The 13,842-nt window shown below is 39.0% G+C and overlaps 1 protein-coding gene across 1 annotated transcript; it reads left to right on the top strand.

The window, feature by feature from the left end:
• LOC109229012 (HSP-interacting protein-like) lies at positions 9,130-12,120 on the top strand. Its single transcript, XM_019394310.1, has one exon. The coding sequence runs from the start codon at positions 9,592-9,594 to the stop codon at positions 11,917-11,919; it is 2,328 nt and encodes a 775-aa protein (XP_019249855.1). The 5' UTR covers positions 9,130-9,591; the 3' UTR covers positions 11,920-12,120.

Here is a 13,842-nt window from a genome sequence, read left to right as displayed (position 1 = left end):
CCGTGTACGCGAGGTGACGAGTACGTGCTCAGGATTATTTGTGGAAATTTAACCGTTTAGGGTTCTTAGGTTCTTATGTTCATTAGATATGAAGTTGTTTTGTTATGATAAATCCCCCAGTTACTAGTTTCACCTCTACATGTCTTAATTGGAATTTATTTGCTTCGTGTTCCACCCTTATTACCGAATAAACTCTTATGTGCCTTAACAGAAGTTGTTACCTCATTTATTACCATGCTATCCTTCCCTAATTGCTTATCATTAATTGAAGATATTATTATCTCTTCTGTAATTGTCTATCCTTAATTGAAGTTATTATTATCTTTTCCGTAATTGCTTATCCTTAATTGAATTGGTTGCATCTCTTTCGTAATTGCTCAACCCTAAATGAAGTTTTGTTATCCTTTATCATTGTTGACTTATCCTTATTTGGAATTATTGACTCATGTTATCTCCATTATCGTCAATTGTACTTTTGTGGAATCATTGCTACACATTATCTCTTCCTTGTTGAGCTATTGCTATGTTGTACCGTTATTTCCTGTTGTGTCTTTCTTGTGAGCTCGTTCTTCCATTCTCTTTGTATTTTGAAGTTACTGAGTTGATTTACCTGTCGTATTCTCGTATTATTGTTGTTGTAATTGTTATATTTAGTGTTGTTGAGCAGAGGGCTATGTGTGGTTGTGATATTGAAACTATTTTTGAGGAAATATTATGGCATGTGGGCACATATTGTGAAAGTCATTTATTCGAGCTGTTACGTTTTGGCATACGTGCTTGTTGAGAGAATTCTTATGTTATTTGCACGAGGTTTCTGTCATACTATTGTTATTGATACTCATGCGGTGGTATAAGGTTTGGGTGTTGAAACGCATGCGGTGAGATAAGGTGGGCTTGAAGCGCGTGGCTAGTAGGAGAACTACTAGAACCCATGCAGTGTGATAAGGTGGGCTAAAACGCGAGATGCTATTTCGGAAAAAATAATTTTCAAAAACTAAATATAAAGGCTCCCGAGGTGATATAAGGAAAGTTGTGATTCATTTTACTATTTGTGACTACGAGGCGGTACCTCAGGAGGGCTCTGTTGTCATTTCCCATTTTCTATGTACTTGTCTTTGATTGTTGTTTTCCTCCGTATTGCTTTATTTGCTCAGTTCTATATAGCTAATCTTGTTGTACTGGTCACTGCTTCAAAATTCATTGCTGCTTTTATTGCACTATACATTTCGTGGTGGTTATTTCTTATGTGTTATTCGTTGTCTCTTCTCTTAATTGTTGACTGGAATTGTGGTAGAATACTGCCCACCTGGAGAATAAGGGAAGTACAATTTAAATTTTAGCTTTTAATATTTGATAACATGATGTGCCCAGCCACCAAACTGGGGCAGAAAATTTTCTTTGTTTGTTTTGTTGCAGTCAGGAGCCCACCTGGAGAACAAGGGAATACTTTTTCAAGCGTTGCAGTCAGGAGCCCGCCTGGAGAACAAGGGAATACTTCTCAAGCGTCAGCAGTCAGGAGCCCACCTGGAAAACGGACACACGTTTCAAATAATAACAATCAAGCATCATTCGGAGGAATGGCAGCAATATCGCCAACTACAATGCAAGACAACAACAGGAATACCAATCGGAAGATTACGAGACACAAATTCAAGGCAACACAAGAACAAGTTAAAAGACATAGATAGGACCCTCTTGTAATTCGTAGATCATAGCTTAGGCTAGCTTCTTATTTTATTTTAACACGGTGTAATAAGGAGGTCAGCGAGCAGTAGCAACAACAACAGCAGTGAAATCACAGCTCCTGGTAGTCCCAGCTACCACACATCACAAATGACACAACGGAACTACTGCAATTCTCGGAATTCCATTCCGACCCTCGGATCAAAATCTCACTATCGAACCGGAAACTTTAAAAATTCAACCTTCGGCATTTCAAGCCTAAATTCGCTACGGACCTCCAAAACACATTCCGAGCATGCACCCAACCCCGAAATTACCTAACGAAGCTAACGGAATCATCGGATTTCCGTTCCGAGGCCGTCTTCACACTTTTCTGGCTATGGACCATTTTCCAACACTTAGGCTCTTATTTAGGGACTAAGTGTCCCAAAACTCTTCGAAACTCGAAACCGAACATCCCGGCAAATCAAAATAGCAGAAATAAACTTGGGGAAAGCAGTTAATAGGGGATCGGAGCGTAAATTCCGAAAATGACCGGCCGGGTCGTTACATCACCCTACACTTAGCCCTGTAACAAATAGTCCTTCCATCGTACAAATCTAACTTATCCCTGACCAAATCCTGAATCTCCCACAACTTAATATTTAGCTGGAAAATAATCCTATCTTTATACTTATTGGCAATGTACTTAGAAGTATATAATTTATTCTTGTTTTTGGTGTTGCACTTATGAGCTGGATGGTACTTCTTCACAATAAAGTTACATGAATCGCCATAATTGCTTGCATACAATTCCTAGTTACACTTGGCTCCTTTACACTTAACTCTAACCCTATCCTTTTCATTAGGCCTAATTGTTAGTTGCACTTTGTTCTCCATAGCATATGAGGCTACTGGTTTTCTAAACTCTACAGCATTTTCAAATACCATACCAAGCTCAAAAATAGCAAGGTAACAGTCAGGGTCAAACCTTACCTTTTTACTTTTCCTTCTAGGAGGTAAGTCAATACCCATTTCAGCTAAAACATCTAAGTCATATGTGCTATCATCACTTCCAATATACTGGTGTAGTAGTCTTCATCCCCTCGAAATTTTCCAACAAACCTGCCCTCCTTAGATGGCCTGCCAATATACTCAAAGCCTTTATCTATTCCAGCTTCTCCCAGAATAATCTCTTCAGCTGGAGTAGTTTTTTTTCCTCTTTTTCTTCTGTTTTTTCTTCTTTCTTCTTTCATGTCTTAATGAAGTGAGCTCTTCATTCACATCACTATCATCTTCATCAGGAATGTTATCTAATTCAGACTCACTACATGACAGATCTGATGCCAAACCAACATCTATATTTGTTGTTTCTTTAGCCCCTTATAAATTTTCACTTACAACCCCAACATAAGCTAGACTTTCCTCAGCCACAAATGTTTTATCTGCAGCACTTTCTTGGACATTTATATCCTCTGGAACAGTAGATGTTGCCCTAGCCTCTTTATTTAATGTATTTTCACTTGGTTCAACAACTTTTGGCCCACATAAAAGGCCACATGGGACAGTCTCATCAACCAACAAAGGCTCATTAACTACATGCTTAATAAACAAATCTAAATGATCAAGATGATTAAGGTGACAAACTATATTATACAGTTGTTTATCATTTTCAATCAAGACAAAGTCATTAGATTTCAAATTAATTAAATAGAAACCCTCTACCTCAACATACCCCATATCCTTTATGTAAGATAAAAGCTCAAAAAGAGAAAAGTGGTCCTTGTCTATCATGTGACCATCCTCACCCCTCTCTCCTACATATCTCGGGTTAGGATCCTTGACAACCATGGTGAAAATCGACAAGAATATATTCGTTTGCAGACATGTCAAGATTTACCACTGTATTGAAAAACCAAAAAGCGAAACAGAGGATGTCAGTAGATTCCCTGACCCAAATTATAAAAAAAAACCTAATTTTCACAAACTCCAATAAACTAAATTACAACAACCAAAAACAACTATGTTTTTAGTAAATAAAAGCTTACCACAAAGGAAAACTTTGATTGAAATAGAATAAACCGCGAAACTTCAGTCACGACCAACTCTAGCAAATCATGGTAGCATAGGATCCCATTCCTTATATATCCCGGCTAAAAAACCGAGGATCTCCCGGCCAAAAAACCGTGGAGCTTTTTCTTTCCAAATCCCGGCCAAAAACCGAGGATCTCCCGGCCAAAAAAACGTGGAGCTTTTCTTTTCAAATCCCGGCCAAAACACCGAGGATCTCCCGGCCAAAAACCGTGGAGCTTTTTCTTTCCAAATCCCGGCCAAAAACCGATGATCTCCCGGCCAAAAAAAACCGTGGAGCCTTTTCTTTCCAAATCCCGGCAAAAAAAAATCGAGGATCTCCCGGCCAAAAACCGTGGAGCTTTTTCTTTCCAAATCCCGGCCAAAAAACCGAGGATCTCCCGGCCAAAAAACCGTGGAGCTTTTTATTTCCAAATCCCGGCCAAAAACCGAGGATCTCCCGGCCAAAAAACCGTGGAGCTTTTTCTTTCCATGTCCCGGCAAAAACCGAGAATCTCTTCGNGAGACCTTTTCCCCCGTGGTTAAGATGGTCACTGTCAGAAGTGTAGTGGCCCTTGCAGCTCAACATAACTGGCCCTTATTCCAAATGGATGTCTACAATGCCTTCCTCCAAGGGGACCTTTCTGAAGAAGTTTACATGTCCTTGCCTCAGGGATTTGGCAGTCAGGGGGAGACTAGAGTGTGCAGACTTCTCAAATCCCTCTATGGTCTTAAACAGGCTAGTCGACAATGGAATTTGAAGCTCACATCAGCTCTTATGCACTCTGGTTTCACACAAAGCAAGCTGGACTATTCTCTGTTCACTAAAAGGCACAATAATGACATAGTCATCATACTTGTTTATGTTGATGATCTACTAATTACAGGGAGTGACCAGGAGCTAATTCAAGAGGCTAAATCTATTTTGAATAACAACTTCAAAATGAAAGACCTAGGAGAGTTAAGATTCTTTCTAGGAATTGAGTTTGCAAGGTCAAGCAAGGGTATTCTTATGAACCAAAGGAAATATGCATTGGAGCTTGTATCAGAATGTGGATTGGGTGGAGCAAAGCCTACTGATTCACCTCTGGATCAGAACTTAAAACTCACCAGTGTAGAATATGATAAACATTGTGAAGGGCAAACAAACGATGAGGATCTGGAAGACAGGAGAGTATATCAGAGATTAATTGGGAGGCTATTATGCTACCAAAAAGGAAGTTTCCCCTCCCCAAGTTCTTTCATGTATTTTGCTAAATAAAAGAAAAACATAAAAGAGGAAAACAAAAGAAGAAGAAAGAAGAAAAGAAATAAAAATGAAAATCCCAAAAGAAAAACAAATCATGGTAGCATAGGATCCTCCTTAAATATCCCGGCCAAAAAACCGAGGATCTCCCGGCCAAAAACCGTGGAGCTTTTCTTTCCAAATCCCGGCCAAAATACCAAGGATCTCCCGGCCAAAAAATCGAGGAGCCTTTTCTTTCCAAATCCCGGCCAAAAAACCGAGGATCTCCCGACCAAAAACCGTGGAGCTTTTTCTTTCCAAAATCCCGGCCAAAAAACCGAGGATCTCCCGGCCAAAAAACCTATGAGCTTTTTCTTTCCAAATCCCGGCCAAAAACCGATGATCTCCCGGCCAAAAAACCAAGGAGCCTTTCTTTCCAAATCCCGGCCAAAAAACCGATGATCTCCCGGCCAAAAAACCGAGGAGCTTTTTCTTTCCATATCCCGGCCAAAAACCGAGGATCTCCCTACACAATCCTGATTTGATCGCTTAGATATCACAACTAACTCACGAAATCTTCCTAGTGAAAACTGGGGCAGAAAATTTCGTTAGTTTGTTTGTTTTGGTATTTTAAGCAGGTCGACCTCAAGACACAGGGTTCGAGACGACCAAAAGAATGAGTCTCAATGCAGAATAAAGAAAAAGAAGAAAAGAAAAGAAGTGAATTCAAAATGCAGAAATTGATGAAAAATGTGAGCTGCTCAAGACATGGCTGAGGTCACAAGCTCTGCATGTCCCGTCTTGGTTTGAAAAACTGAAGAAGATTGAACCAACACCTGCAGCTAACAAGCATCAAGATTCAGATCAGGGTCCGCATGAAGAACCAACCAAGACTCAAGATCAAGCTTCAGAAGACTCATAGATAGGAATCTTGTAACTCGTAGCTGATAGGCTTAGTTAGTCTTTTTCATTTTTGATTTTGATGTAATAACGGGACCGCGGACCGGAACCTCGATGGCACCTCGCTCGGCTCTCAACCTCGGTACTCCATCATCTCATTCATTTCTGAACTACACGTGGCCTGATTCCTTTATAGCCAAGGATATGTAGGCAGCTCAGATACCATGGCTCGGTCACATTCTCCCTCTTCTTAGTTTTTGCTCTCCTTAAATAAGGGTCGGGTCAAAAAACCTGTCTAGTCATTCTTTGTCTGAAAACTCTTCGCGTTTCCAGTCAAAGAGGGGCAGCTGTTGACATGTGATTTTTGACCCTCCCCGAAATTTTACCCATTTTAGCATGTAAATATTTAGTTTAGGCCTAATATCGCCATTTCAACTAATTTTACTCTTTTACGTTATTTTAATACAAGAAAATGAAAATTACAAAACAAATATTTTATTTTATGCACCTTTCGTAAAGTAAAAAATAAACAAAAATAGTACCTTATTTTTACCTTTATATAATGTTAGAAAATACAAAAAATATATGTATAATAGTTTTATGTTTTAATATAGTTTAGTTTAATTAATTAGAATTTGTTTTTGCATCATGTAGTATAGTTATCTTATATTAAAGGAATTTAGCTATGGTTTTGAATAATAATTTTTGGAGTCTTCTTAGCCGAAAATTGAGACACAAAAAGACATGATCCAACCCAAATTTCCTTAGCCCATTCTTCCCAACCCATTAGCCCATTTAAGTGCAAGATTTAATCTTAGCCATCTATTTCCTTCTAATCCAATGGTCATCATCCATTCTCACTTTCATATAAAATACCCAATTATAGAAACCCTACCGGAAGTTTTCAATTTCAAAAACATAGACACCCTCCCATCAGAGTAGTCGTCGATCTCATCTCCTGCCTAAAGAAGAGCAGCTTGAACACTAATACACAAAGAGAAGGTCAGCAACCGTCCAAACCCGTTACTCTTTCAGCCATTGATAACACCTAAAAGCCACCATTTTAGTTTCAAACTCCAGCCCCCCAAAACCCAGTAAAACTGCTCTGAAAATCAGTTCCAAAACAGCCATTTCATCACGCTAAAATGGTAGAATCCATGGCGGAGTCGCCGGCGAGTTCCCGTTCGAGGGGTCGGTGTTAGAGGTGGTCGGTTCGAGGTTTCCGTTAATAAGTTCTCTGTACGGTTTCATTCGTCGGCTCAGAGTCGGCCCTTCTTCTATATTGCTGTACAATTCCCGTCACAAGGTCAATTTTCATCTAATATCCCAATAATATATTTGCTCTAATGGGTTTCTGCCAAATATTCTGTTTTGTTTTCTATATTTTAGGTGAATGTTCTCTTGTTTTGTTTATTTAATTGATTTGATATATTGAGGCATTGTTTAAATTAATTACTAAAAGTAGTGCATAATCTTCTTAGTGTAAGTATGTTAAGATTTAATTGCTACGTGAGCAACTTTTTTGGTTTTTGCATATTTTATAAAATTCATGTTTAGAGTGGAATCTGTTAATTGACAACTTCAGTGAATTGGGGGCACGAATTGTTTGGGTTGGTTCATTTCTCTTTCACTACTAATATTCTTATATTTAAATTCATGAATATGTTACATAAATTATACGCTTCCCTACAATCATTTTCATAAAGACCTTCACAATAATCTTAAATTAGCTTTAGAAAAATAATTATGAACAACCGTAGTTTGCTTTAGTTGAGCACAATCCTTTGAAATTAGAATCGAGGTGTGCCATTAGTTGAATTTTCCATGGCCCTCGCAAACTTGGAAACGCGTAGTTGCTTTAGGCGCGTAACTTAAAATTACTTTCCTAAACTCGGGTTATGTGACCCAAATCCAAATCTCAACGAAGTCGAAATGTGTCAAAAACCGCGGGCGCATTTATGTGACGTGGTTCGAGACGCGTTTTCACGACATTGCAATTCTCTTTAAAAAATAATAATAAAAGCGGTTTAAATTTAAAAGGCACATAAATTAAAACATGTATTAAAATCAGATTTTTAGCCAATTATAATAATTTAAGCGACCGTGCTAGAACCACGGGATCCGGGGGTGCCTAACACCTTCCCCCGGGTCAACAGAATTCCTTATTCAGAATTTCTGGTTCGCAGACTCCAATTAGGAAGTCGAATTTTTCCTCGATTTGGGATTTAAATTAAATCGGTGACTTGGGACACCAAAAGCCAATCCTTTCCCAAGTGGCGACTCTAAAAACAAATAAATAATCCCATTTCGAATAATGTCACTTCAAATGGAAAAACTCCCTTATACCTTATCCTTCGGGGTAGGTGTGTAAAAAAGGAGGTGTGACAATATAATTGACCAAGCTGTTGATGGACAGTTGAATCTAACTCAAAATCGATGAAGATTCCATCGGGAATCGGTCTCAATGTAGTTCATTAGGGTTTATTAGGCTAAAGAAAGGGGATTTTGGGTGGATGATTGATTAAGTGAGGCGAGGTAAAATGTGGGTAAGGTAAAAAGGGATTTTTTATCCGACCTGGATAAATAAACACGTGTAAGAATATTGTTGGTATGTTATTCCACGTGTGAAGCATTTAAAAACACACGCTTAAGTTTTTGCAGCCCGGTCATGCGTTGTATTTAAATGGTATAGACCAAAATAGAGTTAAAGTGTTCATAGGAAAAGTGCTAAGTTAAGGTGTCAAAATGAAAATTAGAGTCAAGTTTAAGGGACCGTACACCTATTTGGCCAAGAAAAAAAAGATACGTAGTTCTTTCAAAGCACCTCAAACCCATCGGGAAATGTACAACACGTTCTTTAGAACAAAATTCAAGGGATTCATAAACTTTCGATTTTTAGTGGGCGTTCGAACATAAGAATTGTAAAAATTCAAAAAATAATGATTTTTTTTTCAATTGAAAATGATATTTGAAAATTATAATTGTGTTTGAACATGAATATAATTTTGGATTATTTGAATTTTTATGAGTGATCTGAGTGAAAATTTTAAAAAATAATTTTTTGGAGTTTTTTTAATTTTTAAAAAATTACAAAATATATTTTCAAGTGAAAACTAAAAATTTTATGACCAATTTCGAAAAAAGGTAAAAAAATTCTTATGTCCAAACGGGTAGTTAGTTTCCCTAAAAATAGAAACATATAGCATCTGAATTATGTGTCGTCTTCATCCTGCATTCCTTCTAACTTTCACAGCAACACATACAATAAGTTAGTTAACGGCATTCTCATTGCCCATAAATCCTAATTAATTATCCAATAACAGAAAACAGATCTACGGTGAATGCCAGCACTAGATCACCCATCCTACGGCTAACAATGGACCAAATTATCCTGGCCTACAGGGGATATTCAATCCAACAATGAACAACACACACCTCCTCTATCTAGGGTTCAAGTCCAAAAACCTTTGCACTAAACCCTCAGTGCTTCCCTCGAAGACCCATCTCGTCAAATCAATCATTCCCTCAATTCAGAATCTGGGTTTTCAAGATTCTATCATATAACACTCAGTTTTCCACCAAAGATGTAAACTTTGTATTCTGTAAGTTGCCTTTTCTATTCTTTCTTGATTTTTATAGCAAACCAAATAGTGGGGTTTTAATGAATTATGGTTATTCTTGGCTTATAAGTATTAGAGTTTGAATCTTGAAAAGTTTCTGAAAGGGATAATTATATGGGGAAATCAGGTGCTAGGAAGAAAAAGGGTGGTGTTAATCAAAGTCAAAATCAAAACCAGAATCAAGGAGCTGTAGGGGAGAGTCATAAACTTGTTGCTGTTAATGGTACTGTTGATTTGGACTCATCCATTTTCTTAAAAAGAGCTCATGAGCTGAAAGAAGAGGGAAATAAAAGATTTCAGGCTAAGGATTTTGTAGGTGCTTTACAACAATATGAGAATGCTCTCAAACTTACACCAAAGACACACCCAGAAAGAGCTGTGTTCCACAGCAATAGAGCGGCGTGTTTGATGCAAATGAAGCCCATTGATTATGATTCTGTTATTTCTGAGTGTACTATGGCACTTCAGGTTCAGCCCCATTTTGTTAGGGCCCTTCTACGAAGGGCTCGTGCATTTGAGGCTGTTGGAAAGTATGAAATGGCAATGCAAGATGTGCAGATGCTACTGGATGCTGATGGGAATCACCGGGATGCTTTGGAAATTGCAGGGCGATTGAGTATGATACTTGGTCCTCGCCAGCAAGACCTTTGGAGCCGCCCATCTCCAGCTGCCCTTGGTGCGTCTGCGGTGGGTGCAGCCTCTATTGCCGGTCTAGGACCGTGTTTACCTTCTCGATCAATGTCTAAGAAGCTAACACCTTCAGCTGGGGCTTCGGTTGTATCAGCTAATAATAAACCAGATAAGCCCTCTCATGTTAACCCTGCTGAAAATGGTACTCAGGGCAAAGTTCAGATGCCGAGGGTTGTCTTGAAGCCTTCAAATGGTCCTTCTAAACCTAATGCAAGTCCTAGTAGGGATGACAAGAAGGAGCTGGCTTCTTTGTCAGCATCACTTACAGTCCACGGACATTCTAAGGATGCTGTGATTCGTTGGAGGCCATTGAAGCTTGTTTATGATCATGATATAAGGCTCGCCCAAATGCCTGTAAATTGCAGTTTTAGAGTGTTGAGGGATATTGTTACTAAACGGTTTCCAATGTCTAAGTCTGTTCTTGTTAAATATAAGGACGGTGATGGTGATTTAGTAACTGTTACCTGCACAGGTGAGCTTAGATTGGCTGAGTCCTGGGTTGATAGTTTAGTACCAAAAGACCCTGACACAGATGAAGGTGACTCCATTGGGATGCTGAGATTGCATATTGTTGAGGTGAGTCCTGAACAAGAACCAGCTTTGTTGGAAGAGGAAGAGAGGCCTGTCGAGAGTGAGGAGACTATAGAAGATGAGAGTGGATCCCATTCTTCACTAAGTGATTCCATGGTGGAAACTCAGGACAGTAAGATTAACAAGACAGAGAAGGATACTACCAAAGAGAAAACCACAACGGAAGATCCTGAATGTAAGGAAGTTGAGATGGATGATTGGCTGTTCGAGTTTGCTCAGCTATTCAGGACCCACATTGGGATTGATCCAGATGCTCACATTGACTTGCATGAGCTTGGAATGGAGCTCAGCTCTGAAGCCCTTGAGGAGACTGTGACAAGTGAAGCGGCTCAAGCTCTTTTTGACAAGGCTGCCTTAAAGTTTCAGGAAGTGGCTGCTCTCGCTTTTTTCAACTGGGGAAATGTGCACATGTGTGCGGCCAGGAAACGAATGCCGATCGATGATTCTGCTTCAAAGGAGATGATGGCTACTAAGCTTCAAGCAGCCTATGACTGGGTGAAAGAAAAATATTCTCTGGCCAAAGAGAAGTATGAGGAGGCTCTCTTGATTAAACCAGATTTTTATGAGGGGTTGCTGGCATTAGGGCAGCAGCAATTTGAAATGGCAAAACTCCACTGGTCTTTTGTCTTGGCTAAGAAAGAGGACCTGTCAAATTGGGATCCTACTGAGACGCTTGCTCTATTTGAAAGTGCAGAAGAGAAAATGAAAGCAGCGACTGAAATGTGGGAAAAGCTGGAGGAGCTGAGGGCTAATGAACTAAAGGATCCTAGTGCAAGCAAGAAAGATGAACTACTAAGGAGAAGGAAGAAACAGGGAAGCGGTCCTGAGGCTGAGGTGTTGGCTGCAGGTGGTCCGGGTGGAATTTCAGCTGATGAGGCTGCGCAGCAAGCTGCTGTAATGAAATCTCAAATACATTTGTTTTGGGGTAATATGCTTTTTGAGCGGTCGCAAGTTGAATGTAAATTGGGGATGACTGGTTGGAAGAAGAAACTTGATACTGCAGTCGAGCGATTTAAGCTTGCTGGAGCTTCTGAGATTGACATCTCAACAGTTCTGAAAAATCATTGTTCCAATGAAGAAGCTTCTCAGCAAATGGTTGAGAGCCCGAAGACTGAAGGGGCTGATAATTCGAATAACAAGAATGATGCTAGTCAAGCTTAGGCGGAGACCTGACAATAAATTTGCAATATTTATTTCTTTATAAAAAATTTATATACGTGAAACCAGAAAATTTTGGCTTTCAAACATCAATTAGACATGTAGGATCTGCATTTATGATGAAACCAGAATCTTGTGATGGAAACGATTATCAATTTGTCATTTTTCTGAGTTCTGACATATACAATTTTTCTTTGGCGAGTGCTTGAAAGGTTTCTTTCTCTTATTTTGCTCTCTATTGGAAGTAGATATTTCAGAATCCATGTGTGCCATGGCTGAAGAGACGTTGTTGCTAGTATAATTGTTACTACCTTTGAAAGGGATTTTGGAACTTAATGCAAAGCTACTATATCTCACTTTAGACATTTTCAAATTCATTCATAGCAAGCCAGCTGCTTGACTTAGTTGTTCCATATATCAACTTCTCTTGTAATAAAAAAGGAAGATTAAGCTGGCCAACCATGTCTTTTTTTGCTCATCTCCTTTTTCATTGCTTTCTAAAAAGTTTGATTTCACGCAGGGGTGTCAAATGGGCGGGTTGAGTCGATTTTGGGGTCATAACCCAATCCGCCAAACTCTTATTAAGCTTTAATTAATATGTGTTATTTTCTTATATATTGTATAATTACTAAATAAGACTTTTTTTTCTTTTGTTATGGTCATATATGACATGTCAAACACAAAAAAAAGTTATTTCTAAGATATTTTGACAAAGTTATTCATGGATTAATTTGGGCTAAAAATTAGCCCTACTTTAAATGGATTGGGTCAAAATAGGCTAAGTTCAATAAATGGGCGAGTCAATAAACAGCCCAACCTTGGATAGGTTGGGGGGGTCATTTGGGCTTGGGCCAAATTTGACAGCCCTAATTTCATGTTTGAAATGGGGAAAAAAGGTGAAAGCTGCTTATTGTTGAGCTGGAACCATATCGTTCTACCAGGTATCAGTTTAAGGGTTTAATATTGTTTCTCTATATCTGAAGCTATAACTTGTGATCTGGTCCATGCGATAGCATTATCTCGGAACTGTAGGTGTTTGCTAAATATTTATGTTGGATCTATGAACCCCAAGCCCATTATTGAGTGCTTAAGGTGTAGTAGTAACAACCTGGAGAACCTAGGCTCGATGATCAGCTATCTGCTTCAACTTTGGTGCACCCCATTACTTGGTCGCTGTGCATGTGGGATAAAGCGGGCTGCTCAATGGTTTAGTGGAATGTGCTAAATGAATTGAATAGTAATTCTGTAAATCTAAGGAACTAAAGTGCAAGAATAGCTCCTGAACAATTTACAGAGACTGAATTTTGGACTGTGAAAGAGAAAGAGAGAGTAGTATTATTTCTTCTTAACTGCCTTTTTACAATACGAATATTCCCTTTAAGTAGTTCTAATCCCTTCTCTAATGTAACTGGTTCTAACAGACTTTAACAACCCCTAACTACCACTAATAACAATTGCTAAGATACCCCTTAACTTCTACTAATTCCCTTTTCTGCATGTTTACAATATTGTCACATAACAACTTTTCCCCCCTCTTAAGAGTCCTTGGCCTCAAGGACAAAGGTTGGAAATTGCTGTTGTAAGACGTGCAAGTCGGCCCATGTGTTATCTTAGTGGGGCAGTTGAACCACTTCACCAAAAGCTGTGTGACATGTCTGTTGTTTTTAGAGAGTACTCTTTTATCCAAAATCTCTTCAGGCTCCAGTACAATGTACCCATGAGGAGATAGGGAAATAGGCAGTTTAGGCGTGGCTGTAGCAGTACCAGTCTGTGACTTTAGCTGAGAGACATGAAATGTATGATGGATCTTTGCTTGTGGAGGTAGGTCCAACTGATAAGCCACAGTACCCACTCTTTTGATGATCTTGAAGAGACCAAAATACTTTGGACTCAACTTATGATAGGAGTGATTCTTCAAGGAAATTT

The sequence above is a fragment of the Nicotiana attenuata genome, chromosome 7 (genome assembly GCF_001879085.1).
Source record: "Nicotiana attenuata strain UT chromosome 7, NIATTr2, whole genome shotgun sequence".
Lineage (NCBI taxonomy): Eukaryota > Viridiplantae > Streptophyta > Magnoliopsida > Solanales > Solanaceae > Nicotiana > Nicotiana attenuata.
The sequence above is the reverse complement of the archived record's forward strand: the minus strand, read 5'-3'. Positions and strand labels throughout refer to the sequence as shown.

What these genes read in the sequence shown, in the direction of transcription:
- LOC109229012 (XM_019394310.1), top strand. Translation starts at nt 9,592, where the DNA reads ATGGGGAAATCAGGTGCTAGGAAGAAAAAGGGTGGTGTTAATCAAAGT.